The sequence below is a fragment of the Melanostigma gelatinosum genome, assembly GCF_949748355.1.
Source record: "Melanostigma gelatinosum genome assembly, chromosome: 20".
Lineage (NCBI taxonomy): Eukaryota > Metazoa > Chordata > Actinopteri > Perciformes > Zoarcidae > Melanostigma > Melanostigma gelatinosum.
In genome coordinates, this window is record NC_136653.1 from 22,130,884 (window position 1) to 22,157,586 (window position 26,703).

At 46.5% G+C, this 26,703-nt stretch overlaps 1 protein-coding gene across 1 annotated transcript in view; it reads left to right on the plus strand.

The window, feature by feature from the left end:
- The first annotated feature begins 1,538 nt into the window (after positions 1 to 1,538).
- Positions 1,539 to 26,703, plus strand: part of LOC306794378 (histone-lysine N-methyltransferase 2C-like) — a 71,519-nt gene continuing 46,354 nt past the window's right edge. The window contains exons 1-28 of the mRNA XM_079292412.1: positions 1,539 to 1,646; positions 3,530 to 3,706; positions 4,644 to 4,723; positions 8,715 to 9,174; positions 11,671 to 11,850; positions 12,134 to 12,362; positions 12,445 to 12,595; positions 12,705 to 12,876; positions 13,271 to 13,385; positions 13,467 to 13,630; positions 16,084 to 18,152; positions 18,532 to 18,656; positions 18,749 to 19,226; positions 20,145 to 20,601; positions 21,025 to 21,119; positions 21,247 to 21,387; positions 21,693 to 22,540; positions 23,233 to 23,334; positions 23,432 to 23,548; positions 23,785 to 23,889; positions 24,034 to 24,135; positions 24,256 to 24,360; positions 25,051 to 25,232; positions 25,326 to 25,490; positions 25,614 to 25,723; positions 26,027 to 26,089; positions 26,233 to 26,335; positions 26,431 to 26,522. Coding sequence (XP_079148538.1) covers positions 3,531 to 3,706; positions 4,644 to 4,723; positions 8,715 to 9,174; positions 11,671 to 11,850; positions 12,134 to 12,362; positions 12,445 to 12,595; positions 12,705 to 12,876; positions 13,271 to 13,385; positions 13,467 to 13,630; positions 16,084 to 18,152; positions 18,532 to 18,656; positions 18,749 to 19,226; positions 20,145 to 20,601; positions 21,025 to 21,119; positions 21,247 to 21,387; positions 21,693 to 22,540; positions 23,233 to 23,334; positions 23,432 to 23,548; positions 23,785 to 23,889; positions 24,034 to 24,135; positions 24,256 to 24,360; positions 25,051 to 25,232; positions 25,326 to 25,490; positions 25,614 to 25,723; positions 26,027 to 26,089; positions 26,233 to 26,335; positions 26,431 to 26,522 — 7,186 coding nt within the window. The 5' untranslated portion in view covers positions 1,539 to 1,646; position 3,530. The remainder of the gene's footprint in view (positions 1,647 to 3,529; positions 3,707 to 4,643; positions 4,724 to 8,714; positions 9,175 to 11,670; positions 11,851 to 12,133; positions 12,363 to 12,444; positions 12,596 to 12,704; positions 12,877 to 13,270; positions 13,386 to 13,466; positions 13,631 to 16,083; positions 18,153 to 18,531; positions 18,657 to 18,748; positions 19,227 to 20,144; positions 20,602 to 21,024; positions 21,120 to 21,246; positions 21,388 to 21,692; positions 22,541 to 23,232; positions 23,335 to 23,431; positions 23,549 to 23,784; positions 23,890 to 24,033; positions 24,136 to 24,255; positions 24,361 to 25,050; positions 25,233 to 25,325; positions 25,491 to 25,613; positions 25,724 to 26,026; positions 26,090 to 26,232; positions 26,336 to 26,430; positions 26,523 to 26,703) is intronic.

The following is a 26,703-nucleotide window of genomic DNA, read 5'->3' on the forward strand; positions in this document are numbered from 1 at the left end:
TACTCCAGTGGTTCTTTAGGTCAGTGATTCGTAACTGCTCCGGCTGCGGGACCCACCATCACCCCTTAATGACAAGCCGCGACCCATGACCCAATATTCAAGAAGTGTAGTAGTAGTAACGTATCTGTGTAGTAAACAACTGCCAGATCAAATAAAGAAAGTACACATCAATTATATTTTAACAAATATTCTCATTTTTCAAATGTAACTGGATGGATTATAAATAATACATAGAAATACATGAATAAATGTTCTTCTCATTTCAAGTAAAATAACGGCTGGATTAAAAAATTAATTTCGTAACTAAATTCATTTTAGAAAAATTATTTTCACTGAAATGACCTACAGCTTGAAATTCTGTCCATTCAGGATGAAGTGAAAAGGCCACAATATTAGATTTTTCTCATCTTCTAATAAGAGAATTTAGTGTTGGAAGAATTCACCTATCGTCTCTCTGGACATTTCTCTCTTTTGGAGATCGTCCTATGATTTGACTTTCACACTTCAACAGTCCTGCTCTGTCTCTGTCTCCTCGTCTCTCCCCGGTGAGTGAACATCTCACTGAGTCAGGAAACTTGTCAGAATACTCATATTTGATTGGCTGAGCTGCATCACGTGATGTGATTCACAACGCATTGGTTGGTGTTTTTCCTGCACCGCTGAACAAGTGCCGTAAATGCTGGAATAATTCCGCTGCATAAAAAATGCTCTTCAAAATAAAATCACTTATTTTTTTGTCAGTCAAAGGCCCACTTTTGGGTCGCGACCCACCAGTTGAGAATCACTGCTTTAGGTGGTTCTACTGGCCCATTAGGTGTTTCTCACCATCATTTAGGTGGTTCTAGTGGTTCTAGCAGTCATTGAGGTTGTTTGTTATTATTTAGATGGTTCTAGCAGTTAGAGGTTCTAGTTATTAAGGTGGTTCTCGCCATCATTGAGGTGGTACTAGTGGTTCTTTAGGTGGTTCTAGCAGTCATTGAAGTTGTTTTGTGGTTCTTAAGGTGGTTCTAGTGGTCCATTAGGCATTTCTCGCCATCATTGAGGTTGTTCTAGTGGTTCAGTAAAGAGGACTGATGTTATATTCATAACATATAATAATAATATAAAGTTAAATAATGTATTTCCTGTTTGCACAGTCCGGATCCTCTTTGATACAGTCCGGGTCTTCAGGTCTGATGACAGAGACCGCTTCACTAGAGCAGCCCACCATAGATCCCTCCGCGGGGTCAGACACTTTTCTCACTACACAAACACAGAAAAGAGTCCGCTACAGACACACGGACACGTGTTAAACTGTTCCTCTGGGTGAAGGAGGCCTTTCTCCGGTCGTAAAATATGAACTCTGTCCGGAAAATGTTGCTGCGCCGGTACCAGAGCGGATGTTTTCTGTGGACCTACTTTTACTCCATCTGTCGCTGACAGGCGGTGCTTCGGTCGCTCCCTAAACAACATGGCCTCCGTGACGGAGCGACCGATTCAACTTTAATGTTTGGCCTATTTTTCAGCGTTAAACCGTGTTTTTCTCTTTTAACGATCACCGGGAATGTTCCGTGTGAACAGTGACATCATCTCTCGGAGAAGTTCTCAGTTGTGTTTAAACTGATCAGTTTAAATCTGGAGAGGAAGAAGAGAACCTCATCTAATCAGTAAGGAGGTTCTTCAGCTCTCGAGTCTCAGTGCTGGTCTTTTTCTCTGTTTGTGGCGGTAAACTCTTCACGAGTGTTTGTCACGTTTATAGTGAGGAGACAAGTGAGTGCGCGACGGTGTCAGGATGCGCTCGAGTCTGGTGCGCTAACAGCTAGCTAATGCTAATGCTAACAGAGAAGTTATCAGTCAACTGGGCGGTCTGAGGAAGCTAACTGCTAAGTGCTAACGGCTAACTGCTAGCTGCTGTGTTTCTACTATTCAGCTGAATTTAAGTAAATAAAACATTTAATTTGTGTTAAACACGTGACGTCTGAATTAAGTTAGTTTAAAGGTTAAATAAACGTTACACATTCAGAGGTTAATCATTGGTGTAACGTTAAGATGTTTTTTTTTTATAGTCCCTTAATCCTGTTGTGATCCACGTTCTGTTTTATTAGCATACTCACTTAATCCTGATCTGGTCCACGTTGTGGTTTACATTGTAGTTCATGTTCTGGTTCACGTTGTGGTTCACTTCCACATTCTGGTTCCTGTGATAACTAACTAGTCTAATGAACTGTTAGTGGTCTACTGACCTGGTACACATATGTAGTAGTGAAGGAAGTATTCAGACATCTTAACGTTGCTTCATTAAAAATACTAATACCACACCTGAGAAATACTCTGTTAAAGTACAAGTAGTTGTACCACACTGTAGAAATACTCTTATTTGTTTACATGACGTGTTAACTCGCATCTGATTGGCTGTTTGTTTACATGACGTTTTAACTCACATCTGATTGGCTGTTTGTGTACATGACGTTTTAACTCGCATCTGATTGGCTGTTTGTTTACATGACATTTTAACTCGCATCTGATTGGTTTGTTTGTTGACATGATGTGTTAACTCGCATCTGATTGGTTTGTTTGTTTACATGACGTTTTAACTCGCATCTGATTGGTTTGTTTGTTTACATGACGTTTTAACTCGCATCTGATTGGTTTGTTTGTTTACATGACGTTTTAACTCACATCTGATTGGCTGTTTGTTTACATGACGTTTTAACTCGCATCTGATTGGCTGTTTGTTTACATGACGTTTTAACTCGCATCTGATTGGTTGGTTTGTTTACATGACGTTTTAACTCGCATCTGATTGGTTTGTTTGTTTACATGACGTTTTAACTCGCATCTGATTGGTTTGTTTGTTTACATGACGTTTTAACTCACATCTGATTGGCTGTTTGTTTACATGATGTTTTAACTCGCATCTGATTGGCTGTTTGTTTACATGACGTGTTAACTCACATCTGATTGGCTGTTTGTTTACATGATGTTTTAACTCGCATCTGATTGGCTGTTTGTTTACATGACGTGTTAACTCACATCTGATTGGCTGTTTGTTTACATGACGTTTTAACTCTCATCTGATTGGTTTGTTTGTTTACATGACGTGTTAACTCGCATCTGATTGGTTTGTTTGTTTACATGACGAATTAACTCGCATCTGATTGGTTTGTTTGTTTACATGACGAATTAACTCGCATCTGATTGGTTTGTTTGTTTACATGACGTTTTAACTCGCATCTGATTGGCTGTCATTATTAGTTGTATTCCTCACTGTACCCTAACCCCAGAACCGAGGTACATAAAAATGTATTAAAGTAGAAACTGTAGATAATAAATCTATTTAAATGTTGATTAGTTATGTCTCTGAGACATTGAAATATCAGCTGTAGAAACTTACTTAATATTTTAATCACAAATGTGACAAAAGGCTATAATAAGTACAATAAATATTTAATAGACTTAATAGATTTAAACCAAACCAAAATAGTTCGTTGGATCTAATCTGAAACCTCCCCCCCTTCTTTCTGTTTTTCTTCTTCTTTTTTTTACCCAGAATGCCATCCGAGGCCCACTCTCAGGAACCTCGGGACAGTGGACCGACCCCCCCCGTCACTCGGGCCAAAGCCGCCGCTACTAGCCCCGCCCTCGAGAGGCGTTGTCGTGGGCGACCTCGGAAAGATGGCCGCTCTGTGCCCTCCACACCTCCTCCACCCTCCAAATCAAGGAAGAAGTGAGTCTGGATCAGGACTGAGATCATCAGTGGAGCTGAAACAATGAGCTGAATATATGAAGTGTGATGTTATTAGAGTGACATCATCTTATCTTAGATGTATCTCAGAAAACACTGTAAAATGTGCTGACAGTGTATTTCTGCATAATACTCTTCATTGTGTTTAAATCCTCACACATGCTACTGTTGTTATTATTATTATCTTACTGTTTGTAGATTTCAGTGGTGGCTGCCTAGGATTGTTAAAGACTCGTGGGATCCAAACGTTATCAATAACTCCAAAAGTCAACGTTATTAAAAACACAATGTACAACATGTTTTTATCAGACAGAATATTCTGCTTCAATCCATATTTGTTTGTGTTTAACCTTTGAAGAAATACTTTTTCACTGTGGTGATGAACTGCTCTCCTGGTGCACCAATAATAATTTAGTGAGACTGGGGGGGCTGGACCTCAGACCCTCTGGGGGGGTCCACGGTCCTGAACAAAATGTTTTACATTTTAAAGTTAAATACATCAATCTGGTGAACTTTGAGAGATGCATTAAGATAGACTCTGTGCTCTTTTAACAATTCTAATTTCACAAGGTAAATGTAGGCTTCTCAAGTACTTAAGTACAATCTTTAAGGTACTTGTACTTTACTGAAGTATTTCCATTTGATGTAACTTTATACTCCTAATCCACTACATCTCAGAGAGAAATAAGTACTTTAACGTCATTTATTTCACAATATTAAATACTAGTTAGGCTCCTTTGCAGATTCTGATTATTTAAATAAAAAATAAATCAACTAATAAACTACGATGTTTTAATAAGTTGTACATAGCCCAATTATTACATTTATAAAGTATTTAAAATGACAGTGTTCTCCAGCTGCATTGGTATGAAACAGTGATGTATTCAGAAGTACTACATACCTGTGTTTTTGTGTACAGGGGACGGAGTCGAGGCCAAGCCCAGGTAGAGGATGAAGAGAACATGGACGCCAAGGAGAAGAAAACCCCCCAGAAGACAGGTGTGTTCACAGCTGATGTTCATGTCTCTTTCATTGTCCTGTTCGTTTTTACCAAATACTTTATCAAAAAAACTGACAACATTCCATCAAGCTGGATTTCTGCTCCTCTGGACTGCACATTACATCAGTCATTTAGCAGACGCTTTTATCCAAAGCCACTTACAATTCGGATTCTATCCCATTTCTACACATAGAATCCGAACAGCTACGGGAGACATTTTTGGGGTTAAGTGTCTTGCTCAAGGACACATCGACATGCAATTAGCAGAGCCGGGGATCGAACCACCGATCCTCTGATTGAAGGACAGACCTGCTCTCCACTTAGCCACAGTCGCCCCAGTGAGCCAATGTACACAGATGTTGCTTTAAAACGTCTGCTTTCTTTTATACTTGAACAGATTCAGCCTTTAAGATGCGTCTGAAGCAACGTCACTTTTAAACAAACATCGACATCTGTGAAACAAACGTGAAAGAACACGGTGAAAAATAACGTTATAGAACAACATTAAAAAGAACAACGTGAAAGAACAACAACGTGAATTAAAGCTGCAAGCAGCATTGATCGGGCCCTCGTAACTTCACGCACGTCGCGGGTACTGGCAGGACTCTGGATGACACGGCCATGCATTTCTGTGACCGTCATACACTGGGCCTGGAAATTGCAAAAACGACACTAGAAATTCATACAAAATTCAAAATGTCTGACTTCCGGTTGGGTTTAGAGCATAGACCCCTGAGACCTTTTTTAAGTCTATATGTCAGGGGTTTTCAATTATAATTCCAAAAGGTCCAGATTGAGACACTTTTTTTTTTCTTCTTTTTTAAATTGAAAGACAAGAGACAATACATATACATAACAACAAGAGGATGACAAGAACAGTGGGATAAAAGCCAGCAAACATCCTGTAGTCAGTAATTTGAGTGCACCGATATGCTGACATTCACTGTAAACGCATTTAAACGGCACAGATCGGGAGCGAGCGAAGGACTTTGAAAGTTAGCGGAAACATTAACGTGAGACAACATCCGGTTTCTTCAGACGAACATCCGGTTTTCAGAATAAGATGCCAACAAAGTATGAACTATATTCACATTAAGTATGAAACATGCTGCCTGCATCTCGTGAACCAAATGTTATTGCCCCTTTGTTCATATAGCAGTACTTTCAAAATAAAAGTGCGCAATACACTACTTTATAATTCATGATTGAACTTTGCCATAACAATGCGATTAATGGCAAAAAATCCATGCGATTAATCGCGATTAAATATTTTAATCGTTGCCCAGAAACTGACATAACAGAAAGCTTTTCAAAAATGTGCATCTTAAAATAAAGTACTTCATTTTAGAAAAATGTATTTCACCGAATTGTCCTGCAGCTTTAAATTCAGTTCATTCAGGTGTGAAGTGATATCAATCAAAAAATCAATATTATATTTTTATCTTCTAAAAAGAGAAATTTGTGAGCATGGACTTTATCTGTGGTTATTAATCCACTTGTTTCAGCTCTATCCTCTCTAGTAACATCATTGTTGCTCAGTGAATTCATGCGTTAGGATTCTGATCATTTTGGGCTTAGGTTTATTTTCTGTGTCTAACCCTAACCCTAACCCTAACCCTTTAAGATGTGAGTGGGTACGTTTGCTCAAAAGAGTTGATCTTTGTCGTAATGGCGCTTAATTTACCGCTTTTATTAATCGTCACGTCTTTGAACATATGAGACACACTGGTTTTAAACTGTCCGTGTGAAGAATGAACCTATAAGAGTCTGTTCATTCTTGGTTAAAGACTCTGGTCTCTGAACACTTTTCTCTTTTTGGAGAACGTCATGTGAAATAACTTCTCTGACTCACGTAAATCGATTTTAGGTCCTGGGTCCGGATACAACGGCTTACCAAATTTTATACATGAAACGTACTGTGAGGGCTGCATCGGCGAAATATTGTAGGGGGCGCTATCGAGCCGACTTGCAACTCTGAAGCATTGAAATCACATTAAATAACTTTAAATGTTTGACAAGTTTGGTTATGTTTTGAGCATTTTTAGTCCCTCAAAAACACCTTCATTTTTCATGGCGGAGAATGCGTCGCCACGGCAACGGCTTTTCACGAAACAACAAGCTTTGAATACATTTTTTCATCACAATCTTTAGATTGTACTGACCAAATTTGAGGGTGATTCGATTATTTCCCAAGGAGGAGTTCGCTAAAGTACAGCACCTGGAAATTACAAAAACGACACTAGAAATTCATAAAAAATTCAAAATTGCTGACTTGCGGTTGGGTTTAGAGCCTAGACTCCTAAAACTTATTTTTAAGTCTACATCTGTGTACCAAATTGTATACATCTCGGTAAAAGGTACTGAAAACTTTCCAGTATCCCAAGCACCTCCTTTTTGCGACGAAACAGGTACGATAATAATAATAATTAAAGCTGCGAGCAGCGATGAACGGGCCTTCGCAATATGCACATCGGGGTGCCGGCGGGACTCCGGCCTGCGCGTCCGAGAACGTCCGCGACCGTCGGACGGCACGTCCGCGAGCGAGACGTGTTTAATCCCGCGTGGACGGCCTGATGCCGGAAATGATGCTTTGCAAATAGTCCGACGCTTCCTGTATCCGCTGCCAGGCACTACAGAACGCGTGCATCGTGTTGCTCTGTATCACGTCTAAACCACATTGTGTAAAAGCCACGTAAATCGGATGCTGTTTGTCAGAAAATGCAGATTTCCTTTCGCCAGCAGGTGGCGCTGTGAGTACTAGTGAAAATAAGCTTGTAGACATCCTCAGGCCATGAGTGTTATCAAGCATGAGAAGTTTGGGACCGTTTGGAAGAAGTTCAGCTGAGTTACGTCAGCTTTTTTCATGGGGAATCACGTAAAGTAGCCGCCCGCTACGGCTAAACGATTCCGTCAAACGTAAAGCTTTTGATAACTTTTAATCACAACGGTCTTGACATGGTACTAGCACAATTTAAAGTGGATCTGATGAAGTCCCTAGGAGGAGTTAGTTAAAGTATAGCGACTAGAAATAGGCCAAAACAATTCTCAGGGTATGTTACAGCATGCGATGTGCACATATGCTGCAAATTGTGGAATTTTAGGACAAACGGTTGAGAAGTTATGTGTATAGATATTTAGCCACGCCCCTAAGACGTTTATTGGTCCATATCTTGTAAACGCTAAGAGATATGAGAAAGCTTTTGATAACTTTAGATGAGGTAGATCCAATAATGATCCACAGCAAATTTGGTAGCAATCGGACCCAGCGTGTAGGAGGAGACAGCAAAAATGGGTTTTACACGAAATTCAAAATCGTGGAAAATCTAAGGAGGCGGAGCTTAGGGGTCTGAGATGCTCTTTTTTTTAGATCTAGCGGAGTCGGACATGTGAGTGAAATTTCAAGTAAATCGAACATACTGGCCGAGCGGCGTCGCCGGTCCGATTTGTAGGGGGCGCTAGAGAGCCATTTTTTTACGCAGAAAGATGCATCCTTTTCAGACGCTAAGTTCACCCAGACCTGACAAGTCCGCAAAATTTGGTGAGTTTTCATGCATGGCAAGTACCCCCAATATAGTCCCAAAGTGGAAAAATATAGATCAGAATAATAATACCCCTTACAGTTTCAATAGGGCCTTCGCAGGCCCGACGTTGTCGGTTGCTCGGGCCCAAATAACAATAGGTCCTCCGCTCCGACTACGTCTGTGCTCGGTCCCTAAAAAGAACAACGTCAAAAAGGCGATCACTGTGACAGAAAACAGAAAACTTTGGATCAACCAACATGTTTTTGACATTGGAGAGATGTGACATACAATTAGCCCAAATCCCCCTCTTTGTAGACCTTTAGGTGGATCTTCACAGAAGGAGGATTTCAGCTCCAGTCTTAGATAACATGTTGAATAATGTAACTTTTGTGTGTGTGTTGTTGACCGTCACACCTGAACCCAGTGGATCTCTTATCTTCTCATGTTGTCGTTTGTTTGGGGTCCTCAGAGGTGAAGGAGAAGACAACAGGACGACGTCGGTCCACCTCCAGGAGAAAATTCAACACAAACCCTAAACCAGACCCTGAACCAAGCCAGGAACCTGACCCGGACCCCCCTCATCCTGACCCCACAGTCCCAGAGTCCAGTCCAGAATCAGCTCCCAGTGCTAATGAGGACGACAGAACCAGTCCTGCTGCCCCGCTACCCACCTCCATCCCAGGACCAGCTTACATTCCTGGGGAAGAACCTCCAGTCGACAGACCCAGACCTGCTCCTGATCCTGACCCTCTGGAGGAGGACAGACCCAGACCTGCTCCTGATCCTGATCCTCTAGAGGGAGACTTGGGCGGGGCCAGTCCTCCGGTCTCCCCCCCACTGGTGGACGAGGACTCGCTGTCCCCTTTGTTCCAGCTGTCAGAGGACTCTGGGGGGTCGCCCACTCTGAGTCTGGGACACACCAAAAAACGGTGAGAGAGAGAGGGCTCATCTTTTTTGACAATTTCAAGGCTCCGTACTTTAACAAACTCCTCCGAGAGATTTGACCCGATTGACTTCATATTTGGTCAGTTTGATGTCGAGACTTTTGCAGTAAAAAGTTATCAAAAGATCAAAAAGTTATAGAACTTTGTATCCGTGGTGACAAAGAAACACCATTCGCCATTAAACAGGAAGTAGTTGAAACTCGGCCGTGCATTGTTTAATCTGCTCCACATGTCTCAAATGTCAAAACATTCAGACTCTGAAGACATCTACATGACTATTTAGATAGTTATAGCGCCACCTAGTGGAAACAGGTGGTGCTACTCTATAGGTCTCTACACTTTGCTTGCTTCTGTTAATAAGTAAAGCTTTGGACCTTTTGTGGAACGCCGTTGCCGTGGCGAACGAAGGCACTTTTGAGGGATTAAAAATGCTCGATACAGAAACATGTCACACACATTTAAAATCCGAAACATAGTTATCTGATGTGATTCAACGCTTCAGAATGGGAAGTTGGCTTGATAGCGCCCCCTGCCAAATCTCGTTGAAGCAGCCCTTGCAGTACGTTTCCCATAGATGTACCACATTTTGTAGGCACACGTATCACATGCAGACTTTAAAACCTCTTGTACACGAGAGCCCCCTTTAAAGGGGGCTAGAGGGGGGTGGTGTACATGTGTACAATTCACTTTTGCGATACGAATAAAAAAAAATACCTGTGTAACAAAGAGATTCTGGGCGAAAAAACCACAGGAGCTATTTTACACACTGCAAAACACAATTATACATGAACTAAGATCATATCTAGAAGAATACTACAAGTTTTACATCAAAACCACGTTTTTCTGGGCAAAAAACTGCAGTCCTATACTCTTTGTTTTGGTCTCTGATGAGAAAGCACGGAGCGATTTTGGCAGATGAGCACATCCAGAGGGCCGTGCTTTGACCCCGCTTCGCATATTGTTTTTCGAAATTACTCTCTTTCAAACCATTCAAAAGTTATGGGGATACATGCCAATATCAGCCACGGGTCACGACAAAAAATATTGGGTAAAAAAACTTACGTTTTGATGATTTTATGGACGAAAAACTGATCTAGTCCAGCGGATTTTGGCGCAGCTGTGTGCCCCATCTTGTGGTCCGTGTCTGTGTCTGGTATCAATGCGCTGGCTCACTGAATGAGGAAATGGCAGCCGAAACTGTGAGCTGGACCAATCCATGTTGGGAGGGGGGTTTGCGCAGCATTTTCAGATTTTTAGTCAGTAAACAGACAAGGAGATTGTCAAACACCCCCGCATCCCGTTGGACTATCCCACATCGAAAAATGTGTTTTTTGTGAAAATGGAGCAGGCACAGCCCATTTCACAGTCCATTTTACAGTCACACAGACACAAATTATGATTCATATATTTTTATGATTGACAGATGACATTCATAACTGCTCAAAATTATTCCAAATGGTGTCAAACTGCTTTATTAGGATTATTGAACACTCTTAGTGATAAGACAAGTGAATATATAGTTAATATTTAGTTATGTACTATATAAAATTTGAATACAGCAATGCAACCAAATGCTGCCATTTTAGCAATTTAGCATGCCTTTGCTTGGTTCATGCTGGCCTGCTTCACTCAATCGAAGTCAAATCAGTTTTAGAGACTGTAAAACCGGTTGTGCTATGCCATTGAAATTTTTAGGCATTATTTCAAGTAAAGTGCTTTTTTTCAGGCGAACCTGAAACTTTTTTCAATTTGAGCTGTGCCATATGTGTATTTGTTATTAACCAGCAACATATACACAATTTTACAGATATCAGCACATCTCACAAGTGTTACCTGTATTATACAATCAAAAAATTATTAAAATAAACCTTGTAGTTGCAGAAATAGACTCTCTTTAGTATGGGTATGCAATTTTCGAGCAGAGGCCTCAAAATAGGGCCAGTGTTCAAAATAGTCTCTGGGGGCTGTGCTCTAAACCCAACAGGAAGTCAGCCATTCTGAATTTTGAGTGAATTTTCACTGCATTTTTGGCCATTTCCAGCCGCTGTACTTCAACAAACTCCGCCATGGGAATTTATTAGATCCTCTTCAAATGTGGTCGGAACAATTGAAAGACCTTTGTGATGAAAAGTTATCAAAAGCTTGACGTTTGATGGAACGTGGCGTGGATCAAATCCAGTGGAGATGTAACTTCACTGGACTTAATCCAAACGGTCCCAAACTTGCCGCCTGAGGACGTCTACCAGCCAATTGTCACACATAGTCACAGCACTGCCTACTGGCAACAGGAAGTCAGCGTTATGTGACGAACAGCATTTCCATGATGTGGTCTACACTTGATATAGAGCAACGTAAAGCATGTGTGTGTTCTCTAACGCCACATAGTGGAGACAGGAGGTGGAACAACACATCTAACTCTAACCCTCTGGTCCCAGATGTTTGAACCTCTTTCATTGATTATTAACAATCTTTATCCTTCAGACTGAAGCAGTGTGCCTTCTGTTACCGTGGTGAAGACCCTCCTCTGGGTCAGGGCCCCCTGGTGGTTTTCGGTCCGACGCCCGGTTACATCCCGCTGCACATCCTCAACCGACGTACCTCCTCCGACCGAGACAACGACTGTCACGACCACTGCTACCGTGGTGACCAGGCCCCGCCCACGTGAGTCTCCCCACTTCCTGTTTAGCCCCTATCAAAATAAAAGTGAAACCACCCAATAAGAAGAGCTGTTAAGTTTCAAAGAAGTTTCATTTTAATCAATTAACTGTGTGTGTGTGTGTGTGTGTAGGTGCAGCAGTCCAGAACAGTGTGGTGAGTACTCTCTATATTCAGAACAGTACCCTAGAACCGGTCACCCCAGAACCAGTGGGTCTAGAACCAGTAGTTCTCCTGCAGTCTGATCATATATATTGATCCTGGTGATGTTCTCCCACAGTCTGATCAGATCTATTGATTACCGTGTCACTGTGTGTGTTTCAGAGTCTTCCTCAGAGTTTGTGGAGCAGCTGGGACCCGTCGGCCTCCCACATGACATCAACGTCCAATCACTGTTCGACCCCACAGGTCAGTGCTGTGCTCACCTGCAGTGTGCCGCCTGGTCAGAGGGGGTGTGTCGAGGCGAGGGCCAATCGCTGCTCTACGTGGACAAAGCCATTGACTCGGGAAGCACACAGGTGGGTTTGTGTTAACTGACCAATAACCACACGCACTGTATACAGACTCTCTAAGCTCCGCCCCCCTCTCACCTGTCTCCAGGTGTGTATGTTCTGCCGTCGGCTCGGAGCGTCGCTGCGTTGCCAGGAGACAAGCTGTGGGCGGAGCTTCCACTTCCCCTGTGCTGCTGCTGCTGGAGTTCATCACGACTGGACCCACAGACACACACTGTGTAAAAGACACACACACTCAGGTACACACACTTCTTCTTCTGTGGTACAGATATTTAGGTATTATATTGTTATTCAGACAAACAGGACTTTATTCATGTTTTGTGTATTTATTCCTCGATGTGTGTCCAGTGACATCACAGTGTGTGTTGTGTTCGAGTGGTGATGACATCAGCGGGCTGTTGATGTGTTGTTGCTGTGGGAACTGTTACCATGGCAGCTGCCTGGACCCTCCTCTGGCCCCTTCCCCCCTATGCCGTGCCGGCTGGCAGTGTCCTCAGTGTCGAGTGTGTCAGAGCTGCAGGTAGCATGCACGCACGCACACACACACACACACACACACACACACACACACACACACACACATCCACACTGACACACACACACACTTGTAGATTTGTCCACACAGTCTGAGAGAGTAAAGACAGCTGAATAACCAGATTTTATTGTTTACAATAATTGTTGTGTCTACAAACAGAGTAGCAGGATTAAAAGCTGCTTGACCTCGTGTTCCCTTTCATTTTTCTGTTCATCAAAGTTGTGTGAATCCCGTCAGACAGACTGGTACTGCTGTTTATTTATTCTCAAAAAAACGTTTGTTGTCGGCCCTTAAAGTGACAGAAAGCTTGTGTGAAGAATGAAGGTGACAAGTCTTTAGTCTGAAGTGCACTAACCCCAAAACTCTGTGTGTGTGTTAGGGTGCGAGGGGATGACAGTGTGTTGCTGGTGTGTGAGCGCTGTGATAAAGTCTACCACACACACTGTCTCACACCTCCTCTGGATCTCACTCAGAGCCCTGGCTGGAGATGCAAGGTGAGATAAACACATCCTCCAACACAAACTTTGACCTTAAGACATACTTGTTTTATATATTTAAACCTCTCTCTCCTCCAGAACTGCAGAATCTGCCGTCTCTGTGGTGTGAGGTCATCGGGCCAGTGGGCCAATCACCCGTTTCTGTGTGAGTCATGTGACCTGGCCCTGCCCTGCCCGTTCTGTGACCACGCCCCCGACCTCTGCACACCACAGGACTATGTGACCTGTTCCTGCTGCTACAGGTATGAACTCAACACAAAGTTAAACTTCCTGTTTACTGTCAGCAGCCTAAAAGACACATCTAGTTTATTCAAATCATTTATCAGCAATGATTACGAGATGCTTCTTTTGACAAACACCGGACTCTACACACGTGCCGATCCGGTAGCCGACGAGTTCCGACGCGTGCGGATCCAGTAGCCGATGTTTTCCGACACGTGCCGACATGTGCCGACCCGGTAGCCGACACGTGCCGATCCAGCAGCTGACGAGTTCCGACACGTGCGGATCCAGTAGCCGATCCAGTAGCCGATGTGTTCCGACACGTGCCGACCCAGTAGCCGACGAGTTCCGACGCATGCGGATCCAGTAGCCGATCCAGTAATAATAATAATAATAACTTTAATTTATATAGCGCCTTTCAGGGGACCCAAGGCCGCTTTACAAGAGTAACAGTTTAGACACAAACAGTTTAGACAAACAGTCAGAAAAACAGAACAAGTAAACTAGGGGCCGAAAGCCTTGGCGAACAGATGGGACTTGAGGGCCCTTTTGAAGGCGTCCAGAGTGGAGATGTTGCGGATCACCGCAGGGAGAGAGTTCCAGAGGGTGGGGGCTGCCACACTGAAAGCTCTGTCCCCGAAGGTTCGCAGTTTGGTGCGGGTGGTGGCAAGCAGGCCAGAGTCTGAAGACCGCAGGTTCCGGGGAGGGGCATGTGGGCGGAGGAGGTCCGATAGGTACTGGGGGGCATGGGCATGGAGGGACTTGTAGGTGAGGAGGAGGATCTTGTATGAGATGCGGGACTTGACCGGGAGCCAGTGGAGGTTGATGAGGGTGGGGGTGATGTGCTGCCAGGGCTTTGTGTGCGTGAGAACCCTGGCGGCAGAGTTTTGTACATACTGGAGCCTGTCCAGGGTTTTGTTGGGTACCCCGAACAGGACACCATTGCAGTAGTCCAAGCGGGAGGTGACAAATGCATGGACCAGGGTTTCAGCAACAGACTCCGAGAGTGACGGTCGGAGTCTGGCAATGTTCCGGAGATGGAAAAAGGCAGTTTTGGTGACGGACTTGATGTGGGACTCGAAGGAAAGGGTGGAGTCCAGGATGACACCCAGGTTGCGGACTTCAGGAGATGGGGAGATGGAGCAGCCGTCAACCTCGAGGATGAAGTCACCAACCTTCCGGAGCAGCGCCTTGGGTGCCACAACCATGAGCTCTGTCTTCTTGGTGTTGAGTTTGAGGAGATTTGATGACATCCAGGTTTTTATTTCATGCAGGCAGTTGACAAGGGACTGAGGAGGGAACTGGGAGGATGGAGTAGTACTGAGATAGATTTGAGTGTCATCAGCATAGCAGTGGAAGTTCAGTCCATGATGGCGGATGATCTTGCCGAGGGGGAGCATGTAGATGGTGAAGAGGAGGGGGCCAAGCACAGAGCCTTGGGGCACGCCATGATTGACTGGGGCTAGGGGGGAAATAGAGCCGTTGATGGAAACAAACTGTTCCCTGTTATGGAGGTAGGATGAAAACCAGGAGAGGGCGGTGCCAGTGACCCCTAGAAGGTCAGATAGGCGGTTGAGGAGGATGGTATGGGAGACAGTGTCAAATGCTGCAGAGAGGTCCAGGAGGATGAGGATGCTGAGGCGGCCAGAGTCAGCAGCAATGAGGAGATCGTTGATGATCTTAATGAGGGCGGTCTCCGTGCTGTGTTGGAGTCTGAAGCCGGATTGGAGGGGCTCATAGAGCTCATGGTTGGACATGTGGAGATGGAGTTGGCCGGCGACTACTCTTTCCAGAGTCTTACTGAGGAAGGGGAGGTTGGAGATCGGCCGGTGGTTGTGGAGGTCATCAATGTCCAGGCCAGGCTTTTTGAGGATGGGGGTGACTGAAGCAGTTTTGAAGCTGGTAGGGACAATACCAGATGCCAAAGAAGCGTTGATGATGTCCACCATGTAGGGGCAGAGGGTGGGTAAGCAGTCCTTGACCAGGGCTGTAGGCATGGGGTCCAGGGAGCAGGTGGACGTCTTGGCCGAGCTGACCAACTTGGCCAGTTGGGGAGCATCCACAGGGGAGAAGGAGGAGAGGTCACAAAGGGAGAGGTGCGGCGCTGAGGGGGCGTTGCCAGGTGGCTGAAGTGCGATGTGTTCCGACACGTGCCGACCCGGTAGCCGACGCGTTCCGATCCGGTAGCCGTTCCGGTAGCCGTTCCGGTAGCCGTTCCGGTAGCCGTTCCGGTAGCCGATATGTGCCGATCCGGTAGCCGGCGCGTTCCGATCCGGTAGCCGACATGTGACGACATCAATCTTTTCAATCGATGCATGTTTCTGTTTCAATCTGTTGTCCTTGGAGTTGCTTAATACCCTCAAAAAGCCATAAAGTCTTCTGCAGCGCACAGCGAAAGTCATGTGGAACTTTCTTTGAGAATGATTTAAGATTCAGCAAACATACACATTTAAATCTTTTTGTTGGGTTACAGGTGTGTCCATACAGAGTGTATCGTCCAGGCTGGGGAGGGCAGGGCGCAGTCTGAAGATTACATCTGCCCCGCCTGCAGGCCTCAAGAAGAAGCACCAAACCAACACCCTCTAGTCCCATCCAGTCCTACTCTGGCCCCGCCCCTCAGTCCCACAGAGGCATTACCTATTAATATTACCCAGCCACCGATTCCAACTCACACAGAAGCTCTGCCCATCAGTCTTACCGCTCATAACCCAGTCCAGCTCATGAGCTTAGACCCACCACAGAGTCCGACCAAAATCCTTTGTACACCATCGCAGCAAAGTCTTACACCATCTCACCCTGAACCCACAGAGCTCCAACAGAGTCCTGCACCATCTCCCTCTGAACCCACTGAGCTCCAACAGAGTCCTGCACCATCTCCCTCTGAACCCACTGAGCTCCACCAGAGTCCTGCACCATCTCCCTCTGAACCCACTGAGCTCCAACAGAGTCCTGCACCATCTCCCTCTGAACCCACTGAGCTCCAACAGAGTCCTACACCATCTCCCTCTGAACCCACTGAGCTCCAACAGAGTCCTGCATCATCTCCCTCTGAACCCACTGAGCTCCAACAGAGTCCTGCACCATCTCCCTCTGAACCCACTGAGCTCCACCAGAGTCCTGCACCATCTCCCTCTGGACTCACAGAGCTCCACCAGAGTCCTGCACCATCTCCCTCTGGACTCACAGAGCTCCACCAGAGTCCTGCACCATCTCCCTCTGGACCCACAGAGCTCCAACAGAGTCCTGCACCATCTCCCTCTGGACCCACAGAGCTCCAACAGAGTCCTGCACCATCCCACCCTGAACCCACAGAGCTCCAACAGAGTCCTGCACCATCTTACCCTGAACCCACAGAGCTCCACCAGAGTCCTGCACCATCTCCCTCTGGACTCACAGAGCTCCACCAGAGTCCTGCACCATCTCCCTCTGGACCCACAGAGCTCCAACAGAGTCCTGCACCATCCCACCCTGAACCCACAGAGCTCCAACAGAGTCCTGCACCATCTTACCCTGAACCCACAGAGCTCCACCAGAGTCCTGCACCATCTCCCTCTGGACTCGCAGAGCTCCACCAGAGTCCTGCACCATCTCCCTCTGAACCCACTGAGCTCCACCAGAGTCCTGCACCATCTCCCTCTGAACCCACTGAGCTCCACCAGAGTCCTGCACCATCTCCCTCTGAACCCACTGAGCTCCACCAGAGTCCTGCACCATCTCCCTCTGGACTCACAGAGCTCCACCAGAGTCCTGCACCATCTCCCTCTGGACCCACAGAACTCCACCAGAGTCCTGCACCATCTCCCTCTGAACCCACTGAGCTCCAACAGAGTCCTGCACCATCTCCCTCTGGACCCACAGAGCTCCAACAGAGTCCTGCACCATCCCACCCTGAACCCACAGAGCTCCAACAGAGTCCTGCACCATCCCACCCTGAACCCACAGAGCTCCACCAGAGTCCTGCACCATCTCCCTCTGGACTCACAGAGCTCCACCAGAGTCCTGCACCATCTCCCTCTGAACCCACTGAGCTCCACCAGAGTCCTGCACCATCTCCCTCTGAACCCACTGAGCTCCACCAGAGTCCTGCACCATCTCCCTCTGAACCCACTGAGCTCCACCAGAGTCCTGCACCATCTCCCTCTGGACTCACAGAGCTCCACCAGAGTCCTGCACCATCTCCCTCTGGACCCACAGAGCTCCACCAGAGTCCTGCACCATCTCCCTCTGAACCCACAGAACTCCACCAGAGTCCTGCACCATCTCCCTCTGAACCCACTGAGCTCCACCAGAGTCCTGCACCATCTCCCTCTGGACCCACAGAGCTCCAACAGAGTCCTGCACCATCTCCCTCTGGACTCACAGAGCTCCACCAGAGTCCTGCACCATCTCCCTCTGGACCCACAGAGCTCCAACAGAGTCCTGCACCATCCCACCCTGAACCCACAGAGCTCCAACAGAGTCCTGCACCATCTCCCTCTGAACCCACAGAACTCCACCAGAGTCCTGCACCATCTCCCTCTGAACCCACTGAGCTCCACCAGAGTCCTGCACCATCTCCCTCTGGACCCACAGGGCTAAAACTAATTTGTCCACACTCTCACTCTAATCGACAAAAGCTTCAGCAAAGTCTACTGCCCTCTCACCCTGATCTTGCAGAGCTCCAGGAAAGTCATTCACAATCTCACCTTCATCCTACAGAGGTCCTGGAACACCACAACCTGTCTCAAGTTAATCCAGCAGAGCTTCAACAAAGCCCTGCCCTTGTGACTTGCTTGCAGGCTCAGCATAGTCCTTGTCGGCTAAGTGACACATTTTTTAGACCTACCCAGAATTCTACAGAGGATCAGCTTTTGGCCACAGACTCTCAGCGTCCAATGCAAGGTAGTCCTATATCTTGTAGCCTTGCACATTCTCCGCACAGCCCTTCGTGTCAGGCAGGGTTTAGTCCTACCCTTGTTCAGCCATGGCCTGGAGAACCTGAGCGAAGCCCTCCACCACACAGTCCTGCGCAGGGTGGCACTACACAGACACAGTGCAATAGACCATGTAGTCCTACTGACATCATCACCACACAGTCTCAGCACAGTCCCCCACAAAGACTGCATAGTCCTCCACAGGTTGGCACATCACCTCCACAGAGTCCCACACACGATGCTGGATGTACACTGGACAGGGAGAGCCCTGGATCAACCAGCCCTGCTGGGCTGCAGCGTGGGCCTGCATGGGACTTTTGTACACTGGACCAGGACCTCTTACCAGTCTGCTGTAGGTCTACTCGGACAGTAAGAAGACACGCCTCAATGAGGCCCATTTCAGCTCCATGTAGCCCATCACCATCCCCACTCAGAGCCACACAGTGTAGTCTGTCAATGCCTGCTAGCCCAGTACAGGCCAACTCTACGAAGCCTTTCAAGCCTTTACATCGTAGCCTTCTTCCTGTTGAGCTTGCTACACAGTCAAAAATCACAAAGGAATGCACCAAAACCAGTACCACAGCGCTAAGGTCCTTGGAGCATAGTCCAATTCAGCTGAGTCCTAACGTTGATTGCCAAACACTGGAAAGTAGCCCCACCTCTGACCTATCCATAATGTCTCCTTTTGTTCACGGCACGGATGGCAAACTCACAAACCAGAGTAGCATGCTTAGCTCTGCCCATTCTAGCCCCCATCTCGGTTCTGCTATGCCCACACCAGAAAGCCTGGGTCACATTAGCACTTCAATGGAACACAGTAGCCTAACTTTGCCACCCTGTGCTCATGACAGCCCATCACGCTATACAGAAGCTGTTGAAGGTAAACCCAGTCCCATACCGTTCCAAAATAGCTCAGCTAGTGCTAGCCCCAAACATACCAGTCAAACGCCTACAAGCCCCATCAGTTCTAATCAGGCCTGTGCTAGCCCCATGTCAGTGGAGACTACAGAGACTAGCCCCTCAACACAACCAGCTATCCCTGGAACTCTATCAGACAGCTACTCTGCACAAACAACACCTGTTAGGTCCTCAACACAACCAGCTAGCCCCTCAGCAGTACTGGCTACATCCATCCACCCCATCTCATGTCAGGGTACGGAGATAGTAGATGTCGACCAGAACAAGCGTTTTATTCAGTCAGAAACTAGTCCCGGCCATCCTAACTTTTCTCTGGACAGTAGAGTTCATACTAGCCCTACTCATGCTTGCCCAGTCAGCACTGAAGCTTACAGTGCGTACAGTCTAATGGACTCCACACATGTTCAAGAGAGACCTGGTCCCTTTGTTTGTAGCTCTTCAGAGCTCGCACAGACTCAGACAAGCCAAAGTTCCAAACATCCTGGTCAGTCAAATCCCTCACATGTCCAAACTACCTGCAGTCCTTCTCCTTCTTCTCTGAGTCCTTCTCCAGTACAGACAAGCCTCCTGCATACTAGCTTTAGTCCTCCACACTGTAGGCCAACCGATTTTAGCCCAGCTGGTAGTTCTGTGAGCCACAGTTCTAGCATTACTGATGTTAATGTCAGCCACAGTCCCCTGAGGTCTAGTCCTGCTGGTCAAGTTCACATACAAAGCACCTGTAGTAGTGCCCACTCTGGCCCAGTCCAAAGTTGGGCTCCCTCATTAGCTAGCACGACATCCAGCAGCGCTGCACATGCTACTGTATCGTGTGTTAGCCCACCTCACAGTCCAGCTCAGGCAAGGTATCGTAGCCCCCATTACAGCCAAGCTCCCGACACTGGATCCAGTTCTGGCCTGACTGTGGCACAGCTGAGCCCCTCTTTGACAAGTTCAGGTCTTGATGTGGACATGGTGGCCAGTTGTTTAAAACAAAGCTCTGTTGTTCCCAGAGTGGTTCAGCTTGATTCTGGTCTTGTTGAACCTACAGACAGTACTATTCAGATGAGCCATACACCTGCCAGTTCCCTACCTGATGACTCATCTACTGTTAGTCCCAACCAGGCTAGTCTGAGCCGGGTAAGCCAGTCCCCAGCTAGTCCTCTCCCTACCCCCTACAGGTCTGCAGTTAAAAGCCAACAAAACAATGCTGAAGGAAGCCCCTTGTTTCGAAGACCAGCGTCCCCTGTTGATGCTACTTCCGCTCTGGCTACTCCGAGCCATGCGAGCCCTGTCCATACGAGTCCCACTCAGGATTACACTGCGATGCCTGGCACTAGCCCCATTAGTGAAGCATCCTCACAAGTTAGCCCTCCTCAGACACTCTCTCCTTGTGCTCCACTAGCTAGCTCTGTGCACAGTCATCCAGTTTCTAGTCTGGTTTGTGGCCCTAGTCCTACCAGCCCTGTGCAGCCAGAGGCTAGTCCCAGTCCTGAACCAGGTAGCCCTCTGCGGTGTGAGGCTAGCCCTGGTCCCCATTCAGTTAGTCCTGTTCTTGCTACCCATGGGCAGTCTGAAACTAGTCTTAGTCCTGGTCTTACTAGGCCTGTGCAGCCTGATGCTGGTCCTGGTTTTGGAGGCCCCTCTGTTTCCAGCCCCCAGCAACACACCACAGAAAGGGAGTCTTCAGTCCCTGTGGGTGAGTATCAGGGAGACATTTCAACAAAGAGAAGTGTGCTTCAGAAGTAAAACCATGAGTGCAGACTTCAGCTGTTTTTAGAACTTATTTGTTTTTTCTACTTTATAACTTTGTCCTCTTCCTCTAGATGTCGGCGAGGTGGAGGAGCAGGAGAAGAACACTGAAGACGAGAAGCCTGACCAGACAACAAAGGAGAGTCCAGAGGATGGAGGAGAACTAGACCACGAGGAGGAGGATCAGCATAGCTGCTCAGACTGTCCCCCTTCAGGTAGGGTTTGGATCGATCAACACTCAAAATAACGTCGTTCAAGTTAGGCATCAGTACATCATTGTTTCTGCAGACATTTACATAATGTGTAACTTTAAAAAGATCAGAACTCACCGTCATAAAGGAGGTTTATTATACAGACAGCTACAATTATGTTTTCCTCCATTTATGATTCAACAATGTCAGGACGCTGCTGTTTTGTACATCAACATATAATAATAATAATAATATTGATACACGTATTTGCTGTGAACTCTCCACCACAATATTCAGTCGAGCTGAACTGTTCCTCCGTCTCTCTGCAGGAGTCCAGCTGGGATCGGTCCTGAATGAAGACTTCCTCCCTCCTCTCTCCACACCACACTCTGCCTTACCCCTCTCCTCCCCTCCTAGAGCTGGCTCTGTGGAGTTCCCCCCCCACAGATCGGCCTTACTCTCCTCCTGCCCCCCTCCTGCCCTGACTCCTCCCTCCCTTCCTCTGGAGGAGGAGTCTACCTATCAGAGTGAAGCCCTGGTGGAGGAGGCGGGGCTAGAGGACAACTCTCTTTTCTGTCATGTGACATCAGCAGATGATGACAGCCAATCACAGAGTCCATTTGAACCTGCCAAAGATGAGCACCAATCACATGCTGAGCCTTCAGGAAGGGAGGAGGAGGAGCCAATAGCTACAGATGTTGCCACTTCAGAGGAGGTTGCTGGGCAACAGCCAATGAGGGAGAAGCATGATGCAGAAGAGAAGGAACAAGGAAAGGATGCGACTGGTAGGATGGAGAGAGAGAGCGCCGAGCAGGAGGACCAATCGGAGGAGGAGGAGGAGGAGGAGGAGGAGGAGTCTGTGAGCCCTGTGCTGGAACTGGACTTAGACATTGAGGTGATGGCCCTGATGACCTCCTCGTCTCCTCCTCCCTCCCTCCTACAGCTCTCCTCCTTTAGCCCTCCTCCCTTTTCCCGTTCTCGGACACTCAGACCTCCTCCCTGCTCCTCCCGACCTTCAGACGACCTCTCCATCCGTCTAAGACAGTCTCCCTTCTCCACCGAGGCCTCCCCCGAGACCTCTCCCGCCAGATCTCCTGTAACTCCGCCTCCTCTCTCTCCCCCCTCCACTCCTCTCCGGTACTCCCCCCGTGCCAGGGAGTCTTCACCTGTTTCAAAGGTAAATGTGACAAAAGTCCACAGGTTTCACAGTTCAGCGCGTTCTCCTGTACTCCAGTATTCACTCCACTATAATAAATATATATATATATTAGGGGTGTAACAATATGCGTATTCGTATTGAACGGTTCGGTACGCATGACGAACCGAATACGTTTGAATAAATACTTTTTTTTTTTTTTTAAACCTTTATTTAAGCAGGTAGTCCCATTGAGATTAAAAATCTCTTTTGCAAGATGTAAGTAACAATACTACATAACATTAAGGAGCAGTTTTTGTTTTTTATGCTTATGTGTTGCTAAGAAGACACCCCAGAAGATGAGTCACTCAGGTATAGTTCCATCATTGTTCAAAGTCAAAGAATAACTTCATGATGTGAGTTGTAATGAATAAATATATTTTAAAATCAAGTACATTTCTCTGCATTTATAGTTTTCTACTGTACCGAAACGTACCGAAGCGTGAATTTTGTGAACCGTTACACCCCTAATGTATGTATATATTTATTATAGTTCTGATGACCTCGTTAACATTAAATGTTTGAAGCGTCTCCACATATCCTCCCAGATCTTCTCCTTGTTTTGGTCTCCTATTAACTTCTCCTCCTTGTAATCTCATAGTAACATCTCCTCTGTTTTCGTCTCCTTGTCTCCTCCCTTTGACTGACTCCTCCTCCCTCTCTTGTCTCCTCAGGCTCCTCCCATCACTGTGCTCCCCCTCACTCCGAAGATAGGAATGGGTAAACCAGCGATCTCTAAGAGGAAGTTCTCTCCGGGCAGAGCCAGAGTCAGACAGGTCTGTGACAGTCGATTTGTTGTTATTAATAGTTACTTTGTTTCTGTTGACTTCATGTTAATGTACTATGTGACCCCCCCCCCTCCCCCCCCCACAGGGTTCATGGTGGAGGAGTCGTCGGGCGGTCAGCCCCCCCTCGTCCTCCCAGGATTCCATAGGAGAGGACAGCTTTAAGCCCCGGCCACCAGACCCCCCCCTCTGGAGCATGAAAGTGGTAAAGACTCTGATCTCTGTGGTTATTACTATAAAGATTATACTGTTCATATTAATATGAACAGTAAATATGACTAATAACAGGACCTCAGAGTACTATTGATCACAGTGATCAGTTAATACTTACACACTAAAGAATAATAACTTTCTTGATTTTTAGCAATACGTTTCATCCTCCCTTTACCCCTCCTACTCATCTTCCTCAATATCCTTCCTCATTTGTCCCCCCCCCCTCAGGGTCGTGGTTCAGGGTTTCCAGGGAGGAGGAGATCCAGAGGAGGAAGAGGAGGAAGAGGAAGGAGTCGACTGAAGACTCAGGACTGTCTGACTGTGTCACCGGGAGTAAGAACACACACATACACACGTACACATATATATATATATATATATATATATATATATATATATATATATACACACACACACATACATATACACACACACACACACGAAGGATATTGATTGTGTTGTGTGTGTGTGTGTCAGTGTGTGTATGTGGAGCCATTCCAGCCAAAGGAGGAAGAGGAGAACTCGATGCACAACACTGTGGTGATGTTCTCCACCTCGGACCACTTCACCCTCAGACAGGTCTGTCTCCCTTTGAAAACCACTTCATTCTACAGTCAATGCCACAGTTTCAGCATTAACACGTGTTTCCTCTCATCATCATGTGACATCTGTGTAACACTTTGGTGTGTGTGTGTATAGGACATGTGTGTGGTGTGTGGGAGCTTCGGTCAGGGAGCTGAAGGAAGACTGTTGGCCTGTTCTCAGTGTGGACAGTGTTACCATCCGTACTGTGTGAACGTCAAGGCCAGTACACACACACACACTCACTCAGTCTGATTATTAAAACATGAGTATTCTTAATGGACCGTTGAACACAGACATGATATATAGATGTAGATTCTATTAAATTCTCAGGAGTGATACTAAATGATGCTTATTATACATATTACAAACAAAACACTTTAAAAACAATCATTGAAACGAATCATTTATTTTTGTGGTATTGTGGTCAGACACATAATAACGCTGATTACCAGTTTGTTCTCTCGTGCTTATGTGTTCATTTAAAAACACAATATGTATTTTAATATTATCACGAATGATCCGGTAACGAGACTATCGCGTGTGTGAGACAGGAGGGGGTGACGGAGTGAAGGAGGGGTGACGGAGCGGGCGTGTCACCCGGGGGGGGGGGGGGGGGGGGGGGCAGTAGCAGAAGGAAGAGATGCCACACAAACAGCTGTTCTTGTGTTAAAAATGTACGCTTAATAATAATAAAAAAAACCTGCGTTAACGCACGATAAAATAATTGTCTGTGTTAATTAATGAATGCGTTGACGCGATAATAACGTGTTTACTTGCCCACCACTAAGCTATATAGATATATCCTGATATGTGATCTTCCTATCTGTAGATCACTATGCTCTTTGTATTATCTCTGTTGTGTCTGTAGATCAACATGTCATGATGTCCTATCTATATCTATATCTATAGATCACGCGGGTGGTGCTGACCAAAGGGTGGCGCTGTCTGGAGTGTACAGTGTGTGAGACGTGTGGAGAGGCCAGTGACCCTGGGAGACTGTTGCTATGTGACGACTGTGACATCAGCTACCACACCTACTGCCTGGACCCGCCCCTTCAGACGGTCCCTAAGGGGGCCTGGAAGTGCAAGTGGTGGGTCACTGTGTGTGTGTGTGTGTGTGTGTGTGTCCTCTCTGACATTGTGTGTGCGTGTGTCCTCCTCTCTGACATTGTGTGTGTCCTCAGGTGTGTGTGGTGTGTAAGGTGTGGCTCCGCCTCCCCCGGGCTGCACTGTGATTGGCAGAATAACTACAGTCGCTGTGGACCGTGTGCCAGTCTGAACCGCTGTCCTCTCTGTCAGAGACATTACACACAAGATGAGCTGATACTGCAGTGTCAGCAGTGTGACAGGTAACACACACACACTGAGACTCACAGACACACACACTCTCTAACACAGCAGAATGGAGTTGAAACAAAGCATCTGAATGTGTTTGATATTTAAACGGTAAATAACTGTGTGTGTGTGTGCAGGTGGGTCCACGCTGTGTGTCAGGGCTTGAACACTGAAGATGAGGTGGAGGCTTTTGCTGACGAAGGCTTCGACTGCCAGCTGTGCCAAACGCACAGCCGCAGCTGCCACGGTACAAACGCACCCAGTAGCTAACGGCTAACAGCTAACAAACACCGTCATACTGATATGAAGTCAGCATGACGGCACCGAGCTTTACCAGTTAAATTTACTGCTCTTAGTTTTGTTCTAAAAGTTGGACCAGACGGTAACGTGTGTGTGTGTGTGTGTGTGTGTGTGTGTGTGTGTGTGTGTGTGTGTGTGTGTGTGTGTGTGTGTGTGTGTGTGTGTGTGTGTGTGTGTGTGTGTGTGTGTGTGTGTGTGTGTGTGTGTGTGTGTGTGTGTGTGTGTGTGTGTGTCTGTGTCTGTGTCTCAGGGAGCTCAGACCGGTTGGAGACCCCTTTCATGGCTCAGATCATCTCCAGGATCAGAGAACCAGGTCAGTGTGACTCTAACATGAACTGAAACAAACATTTATAAGTACATAAATAATATTAATGTGTGTTTTACAATTAGAATAGATAGTGCATTCATTCCTTCATTAATATGATTATCAAACAATAATAATGTGTTTGTGTGCAGAAGTGAAGACGTACACTCAGGACGGAGTCTGTCTGACAGAGTCGGGTCTCTCTCACCTGCAGTCTCTGGTGGAGCCTCTGACGTCACCGCGCAGCTACCGCAGGTGAGCTAGCATGAACGTAGCATAATGTAGCACAACGCTGCGGAGCTGTGACGGGTCTTCAGACTGATCAGCTGTTTCCTGTCTACTTCCTGCAGGTGTAAACCTAAACTGAAGCTGAGGATCATCAACCAGAACAGTGTGTCTGTGATGCAAACTACACCTGAGCCCTTTAAGGACCCTAGCAGAGGTTAGAGGTCACACTGACACACATACACACACACACACTCTCACTCACTCACTCTTTCTCTCTCACTCTCACTCACTCACTCTTTCTCTCTCACACTCACTCACTCACTCACTCTTTCTGTCACACTCACTCAGTCACTCACTCTCTCTCACACTCACTCACTCACTTTCTCTCTCACACT